The sequence below is a fragment of the Oreochromis niloticus genome, linkage group LG20, assembly GCF_001858045.2.
Source record: "Oreochromis niloticus isolate F11D_XX linkage group LG20, O_niloticus_UMD_NMBU, whole genome shotgun sequence".
Classification (NCBI taxonomy): domain Eukaryota; kingdom Metazoa; phylum Chordata; class Actinopteri; order Cichliformes; family Cichlidae; genus Oreochromis; species Oreochromis niloticus.
Window position 1 is genome coordinate 7,950,037 of NC_031984.2, and position 13,415 is coordinate 7,963,451.

The window sequence follows — 13,415 nt, forward strand, 5'->3', positions numbered from 1 at the left end:
CACTGACAAGCTGCCTTATTAATCCCCTCCTCTCAATGTCTAGCCAGATATAATCGCAGATTTTAAGGAGCAGATCGCAGAGCTGCAGGAGGACAAAAAGGGGGGAGGAAGGGAGTGAGCGGTAGGGTTAAGGAAGGGTGAGGAGTCCCGGTGAAGATATAAAGGCAAGGCAGGAAGGAAAAATAAAAAGGTCCATCCAGAAGCTTTTCAGAAGTACAAAGCCCCCTAATCTTGCAGCCTAATTGGTGCCTGTGGTCTGTCAAAGCCATCTGACGGTCCTGCAGAGATTAAACAGCCCCATAAGCCAGGGTCTTCTTCTCATTTTCCTCTCTCCAGCTCTGTCGTTTCTGTCCTCTGCCACCACCAGCATAGACTCCTCCCTTCCTCTGATGCACTCAGGGTCACTGTACCCAGACACAGCTTCAACCAGAGAAGATTTAAATAGAGACTGAGAGACAACAGCGAGAGAAAGAGCAGTGAAGTTAATGAGAGAATGGCCTTTTGTACTGTAGTGAACAGACATGAGGTTAAACAGCAATTCGAGTTAATTACAACTTGATTTTTATAGTTTGGGCTGTCATACTGAAACGATTGCAGATAGTCAAGCAGGTGTGTTGCTAAAGTTACAGACAGAAATGATGGTCATACCCATGAATAAAAGATTTCAGCTGTAAAAACTCAGACTCGGGTGCTGATAATCATATTAAAAGTCCTCACATGAGCACTATTCAGTGATAAACATCGTGTAAATAGACCGACCTAGTTAGCAAATAGCCGTATCTGCAAGTATTGCTCACTTTGTGGTGACTGTGGTAAAGGAGGATTAAAAGAACAGCCAGAATCCGGGTTAGAACATTTCTCAATAGCCACAGTCGATGACGTTCTGTAACTTGCAGGTACAGATAACTGCTGCGTCTCACATCTGAGTCACTGACCTCACCTCACCACTCAACAGCTAGAAACAAGTGATAGAAAGTTGTTAAAACATCACATGCTTATGATTCTCTGAAGTGAACGTCAGCACACACACACACACGCATTTTTGAATGGCAGCGTCAAATGTCTCATCACACAGAGATGCTAACTTTTCCATGAAGTGTGGAGACACAAAGAGAACCAGACCAGAGAAATACAAGCAAATAAGAAGCCATATTTAGACAATAAGATAGGTAAGCCCTCCTCACTATCAAGTCAGGGCGTTCACATTCCTGCAGGAACTAAAGCAGCTGAAAAAAAAAATCGGATGCTTTAGCCAAGATAAATGGACGCATCATAGGATGAACTAATGCCTCTCCTGGTGAACCAAAAAGCACCAACTGTTAAAAAGTCAAATAGACCTAGAAAAGCCTGTAATCTCACAGTCATCACAAGATAGATTTGGCTATCAGAGATATGTAGCAGTTCAGGATATGTGCAGCTGAGATTTTTGCAATACTGAACATTCCTATCGGACAGTTATTCAGGTACAGCCTGACTTTTACGAACCATTTCTGGATATGGATCAAAATGGAAAAAGGTGGAGGAGGGTACAAATGAAGTTGGAGGTGGCGGTGTGAGACAGCTGACAGGAAGCCGCGCATGCCTCGGACGGTGAACGTATGAGTGTGTGCGAGACAACATGTGTCATGTGAGTGCATCGCGTCAGTCCCCTGCGTGCCTGCTCTCAGATCTGCCCGGATTAGTGGGGTAGTTTGAGGCGGCATGACTGCAGATGAAAACGCTGAAAACACAAACACACACACACACACACACACACACACACACACACACACAGCCCCAGCTTCGCCCCTTACTCAACAGCTGAGAATACACACACAGGCCCCAACAGCGGCCCCTCTACTTGGCTTACCAGATCCGATGCCACGTGGCACGCGCTTATGCATCCTTGCTTTCACACATCCTGCAGCTTGCCAATTCTCCCCACATGCATAATTGAACACACAAATACAGGCATGCCTGCTCAAAAGTTGTGTCATCGATGAGCCGCACAGCAGTCGTTCAGCTGTAATAAAGCCGTTTTTGTTTGAAAGAAGATGACTCGAGTCTCCTGAGGTGAATCAGGATTACTTCAACACAGTCGTCCATGCAGGGACACACAGTGAGGCTATATCCACACACATACATGACAGCTGAGGATTATTTTATTAAAGAAAAATTGCTTTACAGAACATTAGGCTACTTCACACAGCTGACCTTAATGACATTACAGTGGGGAATGGTTATCTTAAGTTTAAATTCAAATTTCTTAAACATGATTTATAATTAAAAGATGAAACTTGTGGGTTTGGAGCCACAACAGCCAGGCAGTTTAATTTGGCTGCAAACCCCTCACCACCACCACCACCACCACCACCAATTTTGGTATCCTGAGGACAATTTTAAATAAGTGCGGACAGTTTGCCACATCCTCACAAGCTGGTAATAAGTCTTAGTGCATCATATAATTCCGCACACAGAGAGAAAGGCTGCAGACCCAGATTACAGATCTGAGCGAGTGTGATACGAGGCCCATCCATCACAGGGCTGCTTTGAAGACAATCTGCTCAGTAATGCAAAAAGCCAAAGTTACACTCCTGCCTGTCTGCAACCTGACTTCAGTTCCCCCTTAAACCTTACTCAGCCTTCCTCCGGAACAGCTTGTCCTGCCAGAGAACACCTAGCGCTTATGTAATAGCACGCATCACTGTGTGTTTGCATCATGTTAAAGTTGGAGAAGAAGAGGGGGTATGTGACCAATGAGATATGGTTCCTCTCTGTGTGGTCTGAAAGAAGAGGGGGGAAAAAGACTTATCCTAGTTTTGTTGTGTAAGTGTCATTAGGACGTGGAGTTTGATAGGAATCTATCAGCTATTCAGAAAAACTAAACCCATCTTACATTATAAATACAAAAAAGAAGAGTTACTTATTACGTTGATAAGCTTAAAACTTGATAGAAGACTAAACCAGTCTATCCAATTCATCTACAAAAACACACAAATCAGTGATCATCAGTGGTGCCGCAGAGTGATTTTTGTTTTTAATCACAGACCCTGGCCCAGTGTAACCCTGTTCAGGAATGTTTCATCCACTGCACAGTAGACAGCCCCGGATGGTTTGAATCGAAAAAGCTCAGAGAGGACACGTGCGCTGCTATAACCAAATGTCCTGTACGTTTGCCAAATCAGTCAGTTCGTCCTCATGTGCGGTGTACCGGCGCTTGTAAAACCACAAGTACTGTTTGAAGTCGCTGAAAGTACAGTGTTAATCCCACCCTTACTGTCGCCTGTCAGAGTTGACACCACACTTCAAGAGAGTTGAGCCTGCAGGTTGAGCTTTGTGCTTTGTCAGAATTGTTCTCATACAATGTCTTTTATTCTTACAAGTGAACCCTGTTTAAAATGACTCATCGGCTGGTTTCGGACGCATACGTCTTGGTAACTTAAAGAGCAGAGCACAGGCGCTTTCCTGAGCTTTACCACGGGAACCATGCATGACTGTCTTCAAGCATTCCTTGAGGCAGCCCCAAACAGGCTAGACCCCAGTACAGACACAAGTTCACAAGGAGTGCATTAACCCCGAGGCAAAAGCGAAACATTTTTGTAACATGAAACCAAAAGCTACTGTGGGTTAATAATAGGAAGTTGTGTTTTCTGATATTTTTCAATTGAAAGCAGGAGCAGTGGTAACAGCTTCAAGAAGACATTTGGTAGACACCCAGAAGAAGAAATAAAAAGGAGACCCGTTATGCTTTGATTTTTTCTGTCATATATGCTTTTACAGGGCTAACACGTGTTAGCCTTGGGTCTATGTGTTAGCCCTGCGGCAGACTGGCGACCTGTCCAGGGTGTACCCTGCCTCTCGCTCTAAGACAGCTGGGATAGGCTCCAGCACCCCCCATGACCCTGAAAAGGATAAGTGGAAGCGAATGGATGGATGGATATGCTTTTACAGTGGCGGATGCTCATATTAAAAATGGCCACAAACATTCGGGCAGTTTTTTCCACTCTTGGCTCTGTCAAAGAGAAGGGATATTTCTAACATGCTTATCTCACACACACAGCTCCGGCTATGGGCAGAAATCCTCGTCCCACCTGCTATTCAAACCATCTGTTGACGAGGGGCAGCCAATCAAAATAAAGCTGACTGAAAGCAGCAGTTTTTCTGGCATGCCACACATCAAATGACAGAAAAAAAGTTCACACCCTGCGCTACACAACTTTTAGAAATCATTAAACACAGTCTTAGGTTTTATTATTTTTTTGTTTCATTCTTTCTTTTCACTCTTGTCGTTGATGTTCCAGCTGCAGTGGCTTTATCCCTCACAGTTTGAGATTCACCATCTTAAAAGATGTGGAAATACAACTTATATGGCTTGTTTCAGTCAGTGGATGAACTGAGGGGCAGTATCTTAAGGTGTTTAAGAATAAATCGACTGAGCTGGGAATATAAAATGGGTATAATAAGTCCCCTTTAATAAATGTTGTTTTACTTTTAGAGTGTGTGTATATTCCAGGGTGGATATGTGAGCGCACAGAGGGGTAAGATTTAGATAGGCTTATGTAATACATGTAAACTTTCTGCATCTGAGAGAAACACATAGCTCTAAAGGAATAAAACATATTTTTTCATTGCCTATTCCTACACAACACTCTTCTACTGCACCGACAGACATGGCTGTTTGTCACAGTGGTGCCCACACCCATAGAACAAACTCAACTCCCTATCATTGTTCAAAGTGGTTGTCATCAACCACCCCCCACCCCAGCCCGTCCACCACCACACACACACGATAGAGAGCATGGAATCAAAGGTAGCCTGAATCAACACAAAAACACTGTATGCTTCATGTTGGGTATAATGCATAACACTGTTTGTTTAAGTTGAATGTATTGTTCGAGGTCAAGCTTCTGTCAGACAGTGAAGGAGCTCACTGCACTCCAGTCTTTATTGAGATTGCAGGTGACATCTATGTGCAGTGTGTTTAATTACACACGCCAAATTTGATGCTTACCATCGTTCCACTCCCACAGAAGAAGCTGTGTTAAGGTCCTGTCTTGACATGCATGCATTGACTGATTTGGCAGCTGGTAGAAATTCTCCTTCGCAGTCAGTTATGTTAGCTTCAACACCGCTGCTCATCAGTTATGCGGCTGGTTCTGGATAATCCTGCTACAAGTCAACCTCTCACCTTCTTCCAGCTGTGAACACCCCCACACTCCTGCCCCACTTACAAAAAACACGGAAGGAAAAATGCTCAAGTGCATCTCAATAAGCACACCTACGCACACAAATGATTGGTTAGCACCAGACCAGCAATAGTCATGCACAGTCTTGTTCAAATAGTGTGACTGCATTTAAGTCAGTTAAACATCCAGACAGACTTTGGCCAGATGAACTCACACAGTCTAGAACATCAAACTAATTAAAGGTAACTCAGACACAAGAACACATCACCAGTGGTTCATAGTCTAAGGCTTAAAGGCAGATAAACACCGTCTGATTTTTTACAGTCAAATACACTTATGTACTAATGTTTGACCTGTCTGCATAAATACAAGACACTACACAAACACAAGTGTACCCTACCTTCTCTGGGAAATGAAGTACACGGAGCTGCTGTAGTTCAAACAAGTAGTTATTATATAACCCGAATCCTCTGCTGCTACTATGAGGGGATCCACTGGTTAATCAAAGATAACCGACTTGCCCCCTTTGTGGAACGGGTCACTGCAAATTAAAAAGTTTTTCTAACTGATCATTTTATCCTGCTCCCATGTACAGCGCAAGATGGTGTGAATAAGTTGACTGAACACCTATGGAAGATTTGGGAGCACTGGTTTATAATAGTTTGAGTATTATCAAAACACCAAATGAGGAAATATAGTGCTCCATCCCTCCTGTAGGGTTTGTGAGACCTGGAGAAGGCATCTGTGGGCGCAATTAAGCTCTTTTTACCTTTTCTAAACACCTGTGAGATCACCTATTGGGGAGGTCACCTATTGGTTTGTGAAGTTGTGCCTCTAAGACTCAGCCTGAGCATTTCAGCCATTGTCATCTGGACCAGAGAGTGAGGCAGAGGTGGATCTGACTGAGAAACCAAGGGAAAGCAAAGTGTTGTTTTCCTATAGCCCTCTATACAATTTATGCAACCAGAGGGGTCATCCCTTCCTGACCAGTAGAAATAATGCCGATTTAAGGCACCTATAAACTAGCCTCCCTTTTTAAAAGAGAATCTAACCCTCTGTTATATTCAGTCACTTATTCCAGCTTCACACCTTTAAGTATTCCTTTCGTTCCCAGTTTAAAAAAAAAAAAAAAAACTTAATCAGATTATGCCAGGTGCTTTCGCCCATGCTACTCATAGAGCTGCATGTGGCTGTAATACTAACTACAAATACAATATCAGCTACCAAATTAAGCGTGAAGGATAAGTTCAGATGTCTGAACAATGAGTGTTCTTTTTATCAAGCTGCGTTTCTTTTTCAGTACCTTTGTCTTAAGAGCCCCCTTTCATTGTCCTCTCGGGACCAAAGCACGCAGCCCCATAGGGCCTCCCTGTGTATGCTGAAGTGGGCCTACTTTCCTAAACATTACAGAGTTGCCATTAGCTGTGGCCCAGTAGGTGGGATTGAAAACAGCACAGAGTAAGGCTGCAGGAGATCAAAGAGGTAGCCTGGGCAGGCCAGGCCCACGTCTGATTTATTTTTCAATAAATAAACAATGCATCTGTTGAGGAGTGCCATTGGAGAGTGCCGCCGCCGCCGCTGCTGCTCCTTGGCTCGCTTTCTTCTGCTGCCATCTGTCCTCTGGCTAAGCAAAGGGGGCGGAGGAGGATAGCCAGGCCCCGGTTTTTTACTGCTGCCCTTATGCAACACGACTGTCTGCCTGTCTGCACGCCTGTTCCTCATTAAGAGACTCTCCCTCACCGTGGTACAGTACAGTCCTGACGCCTTGCACACATATGGATTTACTCAAACAGAGGCACTTGTTGTGTTACATCCATCCAAGAGAGAGCCCAAGTGTGTGTGCGTGTGCGTGTGTGTGCGCGTGTGCGTGTGTGTGAGAAAGAGAGAGTGAGAGCGAAACCGTGTGTTGGCCAAACTTATGTATACTCATAAAAAGGCCGACAGTGGTAAATTCTGGTGATGGTACTCATTCACTAAACAAAGATCAAGTGCAAGCAGGAGGAGCAGTTAACAAGGGATGATGTCATTCAAAGGCAAGTGGAAATAAAACAATAAAAGCACGGATATACGGCCTAATGACCCACACATGACATACTGCCGATTGAATCAGTGGACAAGAAGAAGTGATCATTTATACTTTTACTCTGTTTGCAGTTTTACTACTTAAAACTAGTAACTGTCAGCAAGTCAGCGGAATCATTTTTAATTCAGTTAACTGAAATTTTATCGGACATAGGTACTTCGCTTCTCCATGCCAACATTTTTAAACACTTTTAAAAACCAGACACCTGCCAAGGATTTTCATCCACAGCAGAGAAGTTGAAGGTCACTTTAGGATCTTCAGATGGATGTTCAGAAATTCTGTTTGCAGTCCTTTTGAGAACAATGACACATGGTCCATGATTTGTTCTAATTTTATGAAAGGTTATGTGATTTCTAAAATGGTGATGGAAAAAAAGGGCCTCTTCTTTTTTTAAGATGTTGTAAAATACTATAAATAGCAGAAGAAGTCTATAGCTGCATGTTTCTGGGAAGAAGTAAAAGTTCTCATCAGCCGAAAGTCCCTGTAGGAGCAATAACGAATTAGCCTGTTCTCATTCCCATTGCATCAGATACTGCCATTTTGTCGAACTCATGCTAGGATCTATGCAATGAGGCACTGGTTTCATAGCAGAAGTGGGAAGGGTCTCATCCCTAACTTGCATGCAGACACTCATAAAAGGAACCCTTGGCATCACATTTAAGCTGGCCCAAAGTACTGATATTATGAAACACAGTATTTAGTTCCTAAATCTAACCAACCAGTGAAAGTGAAAGTAAAAGCAAATTACTATCCAGTGAGGGAAAATAAAAATGATCAATGTGACATGATCTGCCAACTCCTTCCTGACATACTAAGGAAATACCCTGCCGACATCTTCTAAATAGGAGTTATTTAGCACTCTGTAAAATGAGACACTTATGTACGCCTCTGACATTCACACTGCCACTGGAAAACCTTTTGCAGATCTTTGTTACGCCAAAGATTTCTAAGAGAATAAAGAAATGTTAACTCCTACTGTTTGTGTATAGCACTCTGTCTTCGGGGCGATATAGACCAATTTGGAGTGGACGTCACTGTTACGACACTGCAGCTGCTTGGGCGGTGGAATAAAAGTAAAACAAACATGGCAAGATTCTCAGAATAAGAACTGGACATAAGACGGAAATGGCAAAAATCACCTAGAATGCAATGAAAAAGCATTTTAAAGCAAAATGCAAAGGAAACATGCGGTGCTTGAGCAAAAAGTGGGGTAAACCCAGTGTACTGCAGGGTCAACACAATCACACTTATGATCAATTTAGAATCACCAGTTTATTTACCAAGCATGTCTTTGGACACTGGGACGAGTATTCGGAAAAAACATGCAAACTCCACCTTTAAACCAAATGGTGCACCTTGCGATATCGAACATTGTTCTCGTAAGAGCTCCATTAACAATAAAGTAAACAGTTTATTCAGTTTATCTTAAGTTTGAGATAAAACTAGGAGTGCAGGCACAACAATCAACCGCAGGAATATGAAATGTTTGCTCAGCTATGGCAAGTACAGCAGATCTCAGATGAAGCAGGAAGTCCGTCTGTAAACTGTGGTGGATGTTTACACCAGAGAGTTTGGGTAATCACTTTAACGTGTTTTCTCTTCAAAATAAGCTTGTATGATCATCTGGCTGACTTCCCCCCCCTCCTCCTTCACCGCAAACTTTGTTTTGTCACTGCTCTTGTGTCAGATTGCCAGTTAAATTGATTAATAAAGTCTATTTTAAGCTGAATTACGCCAAAAGTAGACATATCGCAATCTTTTTATCAGGGTCATTTAGATTCTCACTGCAGACTGGAGATACCCGTAATTGTATACAGTATTTCTTAACGTCATCCTCCTCTGCAAAGTGACACATGATGAACAAGGACTGGGTTTTCCCAGATTACATATAGCCATTTAGAATAAATGGGCCTATTCTGTATTACTAACACATGAACAATATTTATATTGCCACAACAAGGAAAACATGAGAAATACATTTCTACTTCCTCTTCTGGTAACAGATTAGATGAGAATGTATACAAATTATATTGGGTGCCGTTTCCATATATTCATTAACTATTCTGTGAATGACTGACTTGGGGATGCATCAACATGCTTTTCCTTTATCATTTCCCCATATCACGTACAGCAGAGCACCAGACAAACCATCTAAAGGCGGAATGAGATCCAAAGGTTCATCTGTCAGCACACGGCTCTCCGAGTTTGCCACTGAAAGTAACCGACTCAGGAACAAACATGCTCACAGGAAATACTGCAACTCTTTTTTTGGGGTAAAACAGACAACGCATTCCAGAGAAAGTTATGTTTCAACATGCAATGAAGTTTGCCCAAGAAAAATATTACCTCCTCATTTTTTCACAGCTCATTTTACTAAAGCTCCCCCCCGCCAAGGAAAAAGAATGCCAACACTTTAAAAAACTCCTACTTTTTTTCATCTCCTTTACAGGCTGTATGAATTTAAAAGAACATTAAAGTGAGCTAAACTGACTGAAATCAAATTATCTGACTGACTTCAGCAGAAACGCAGCTGACCCCAACTTCTGCTACTCGGTCAAATATTTACAGGAAACCCAGATGACACATGCTACTGTCACTATGCTGTCAATGAGGAAAAAGCAGAAAACACTATAAAATAAAACGCATGCCTCGTGAGAAGAAAAACACCAATAAATCCTCTTAGAGATGAAGAACTAAATGACAGGCTCGACACCATTCACCATTCAAGACCATCAATACAACTTCATGAGAAAAACACCACTCACCAGCAGCTGCTCTCTCTCTGCTTGGACAAAGTCAAGTGTACTGACTGCTGTCTCAGTCAATGCTGGCTGACTATGACGTAACCAGCCTTCCGATCCATAGCTTCAGGGTAGGAGAAGAGAGCGGGATAGACAGGAGGGCGGTGAGCAAGACCAAAAAAGGAGGAAGTGAGAGGGGGGGGAGAACTGGCTATTCCAAGTGAAATGAGAACTTTCAATGAATGCTGATTTGGATGCAAGATGTTCCGAATACGACTTGGAAATTGATTATTTGGAAACCACTTCCAGTTTGGTATAAAGAATATGGAAAGGAGAGAACAGCGGTGGGTGCCAGGGTGTACACTGGTCTGTTGATATAAGAAGCAGATGTGAAATATGCAGACATACGAGGAAAAACAGACTTAAAGTGCTGGTCTGCACAGATGTAGATGATACCTACAGGCAGGAATAAGACAAGTACTGCCCAGAAAGAAAACTGTAACTGAAGGTCTGCCCACTTTGAAGTCATTAATTCCTCATATCATTCATTTGTCAAGCAAAGAAGTCCAAAAACTACTCAAATGAGATAACTTTGCTTTTTCCCATATAACGAATTCAACACATTGAGTTTATTTTGACTAGACAAAATAAACCATTAAGTAAAAATCAGCCAGTGAAAGCGATAATATCCAGATAAAGCCCCACGTGAATTGAAACTGCTAAAGCAGCGCATTTCTCCCAGCTGTTCTGGGACGAGTATTTCACAAACTTATGTAAAAAAAAAGGAAAACTTAAAAGCACCATCACCGCAAAATCTAAGAAAAACAATCTACGTTATCTTTACCTGCCATAGAAAAACTCCACTCCTCTGCAAAGGTAACAGATCGATATCTCCAGCGTCCGATAGGCAGCAGGTGGTGAAAGTTTTAGTCCCAAAGTGAACTGAACTTGCTGTATAATTTGAGTTTTTCTAGTTCCTAAAATAATTCAGAGTTTCAGGGTGACGCTGTTAATACGACACACGGCTGGATCGACAGAGTGTGACAAAGCTGAGAGCCTCACTCTCTTTACTACGCCAGACGCACAGACAGAAATAATCAACCCCACCCCATCTACTCATTCTCACCCAACAAGCTCACACACATCCAGGCTGACTCATCTAAACTCACACTTAAACTCTTTTTCTCCCTGAGAAGCGGATTGATTTTCCATCAGACAAGCTGAGGTTTCACCATCGAACTAAACAGGCAAATTACAGAATAGCTGCTTCTTCGTGCCTAAGCTCAGCTCCCCAGCTTGATTTAGAACGTAATTTGAACTTTGACCCCACAGGGGCAGAAGGTCAAATGAGGGAGTTGAGTTTGGTTTCTTTCCAAAGTGCTGACCAGGGGGAGGAAAAGGAAGTAAATCTGTCAACATTGCCATCGGCACACTTTTAAACCTACGTTCACGGCTCCCTTTTGTTCAGTCTGGATCAGTTTTAGGGGGAAAACAGATGATGATGAAGGAGACAGGAAATCAAAAACAAAACAAAGGTATTCAGGTGTCACACATTTTCCCAATTCTTTTTGTCATCTTTTAAAGTTGAGAAGTTTTTAAAGGGCCGATCCCCTATGTTTATATGTCAAAGCCATGAGATCACTAGATGGCTCCTCTGAGTGCTCAGACTGGTAAACCACATGTACAAGGTATCCTGTTACTCCTGAGAAACATCTGCGTGAAAAAAATCACCCGGATTACGTCACAGTGACATCAGCCGGTTTCTCTCAACTCAAGTTCGAAGATGCATTTAAAACAGAAAGTCTGCAGCAGTCAACTGTTCAAAGTAATTTTGCTAGTCAGTGTCAGTCGCTTTACAGGAAAAGTTACAAATATTTGAGAAACGGTTTAGGAATTTCTGCTTGTTTTTATCTCACAGTATGAATTCTGGCCTGTTAAAACATGACTTGTGTCCTAACTAATTAACTATTTTTGGCAGCTCCCTTTTCACAAAGGACGGCCACAGCAGGTAGCATGTTTGGTTTGGCAGATTTTTACGTCTCATGCCCTTCCTGACACAACCCCAAAGGGATTTGGGTCTGCCTGGAATCAAACCAGAGATCTTTGGCTTGTTTAAACCACTTCACTGTGGAGCCATTCTTTCTTAACTGATTAATTAATTAAAGGTAATCTGCAGATTAGCAGGTGGCGCACTGGTGCAGTGTTTAGTACCGTCTCACAAGAAACCCTGGGTTCAAATCCACTGGCTAGCTGAGGCTTTCTGTGTGGACTTTTCATATTCTATGTGGATCTTTGTGGGTTTTCTCCAGATACTTTGACTTCCTCCCACAGTCCAAAGTCATGTAGTTAGTGGGGTTAAGTTAATTGGTTATTCTAAATTGGCCATAGGTGTGAATGAATGTCTTTCACTCTGTGTTACACTGGCAGCGTGTCACCCTGCTACAGCTGGGATACAGCTAAACTTGAAAAACAGTTAAGAAAACAAATGGATGGAATCTGTGGATTAACAGCTATGACGTGCTGCTCTTTTTGTGTCAGACAGTTTTTTGTTTGTCGTTTTAAATCAACGAGTCCTCTCTTTTGCCTCTTAGGAGGAAAAAAAAAAATCCCTTTTTCGTTATTTAAATGTCTTTTTCCGGCTTGATTTTTTTTTTTAAAAGGTTTGAACTGCTGACATTTAGTGACCAAACAAATTATTAATAGTGTGCAATGAACAGTCATTACTTGTAGCCCTAGTTTGGTGCGGTATGTGTAGGAGGGTGAAGCCTTGTGTGGGCTTGTAGTGCAGCAGCATGTGTGATTTACAGCCTAAATTTCCTGTTACAGTCTGTTGCGCTGACCACAAACACTCAGCCCACTACTCTCGGTTCTGTTGTCATTCAGGTTAATCTGAGATGAGCCATGTTTAAATCCCCCACAATTAGCCAGCTCGCAAAAAAACAATTCAAGACCCCTGAGGCTCGGGTGGGGGGGGAGCACAAGAGAGGCAAGGGTAGACTTTGGGGAGGATCGAGCAGTCAAGTGGGTAGGTCATAATACACAAACCCCACCTCTTCTTCTCTCACAACTTCAAAACAAGGCTACCTGTTGAATCTTTATCATCCCCGCCACCCCCCGCTGTCAACGTTAATCAGGGGGAGGCTATATTTAAGAGTGGATAGCAGAGATGCAATTACCCAGAAGGATTAGCCCCCAGTGGCAGTGCCATTGTAGAGGGAGCGGACTTCAGTGGCCTTCCCTTGATGCCTACCCTTAGCATTAACCCTTCAATAACTGTAAGCCCCGATTTTATTTCTTTAAATCTTCAAGGCAGTTGCTAAATAAAGAGGACAAAAGGAAGGGAAATGTGAGCATTAAGCTAACAAAGAAAAGCAAGTCAGCGAGAAGAAGAAAAAGACACGTAAGGAAAAAGAAAAGATTAAAAGA

General features: G+C 42.5%; 1 protein-coding gene across 6 annotated transcripts in view; it reads right to left on the minus strand.

Annotated features, from left to right (window-relative positions):
• Positions 1–13,415, minus strand: part of plekhg5b (pleckstrin homology domain containing, family G (with RhoGef domain) member 5b) — a 77,604-nt gene that overhangs the window by 25,880 nt on the left and 38,309 nt on the right. Inside the window, exon 1 of one of the 6 annotated variants that reach the window (XM_005448395.4) lies at positions 10,834–11,039. The exons of 3 other annotated variants lie outside the window; for them this stretch is intronic. Coding sequence is in view for 1 of the 3 variants with exons in the window: in XM_019349483.2 (XP_019205028.1) it covers positions 4,991–4,993 (3 nt within the window). In the remaining 2 variants the exon portion in view is untranslated. Of the gene's footprint in view, positions 1–4,990; positions 5,010–10,013; positions 10,118–10,833; positions 11,040–13,415 lie in introns of those variants that run through there. 2 more of the 6 variants (XM_005448396.4, XM_019349483.2) reach the window with 2 other exon arrangements.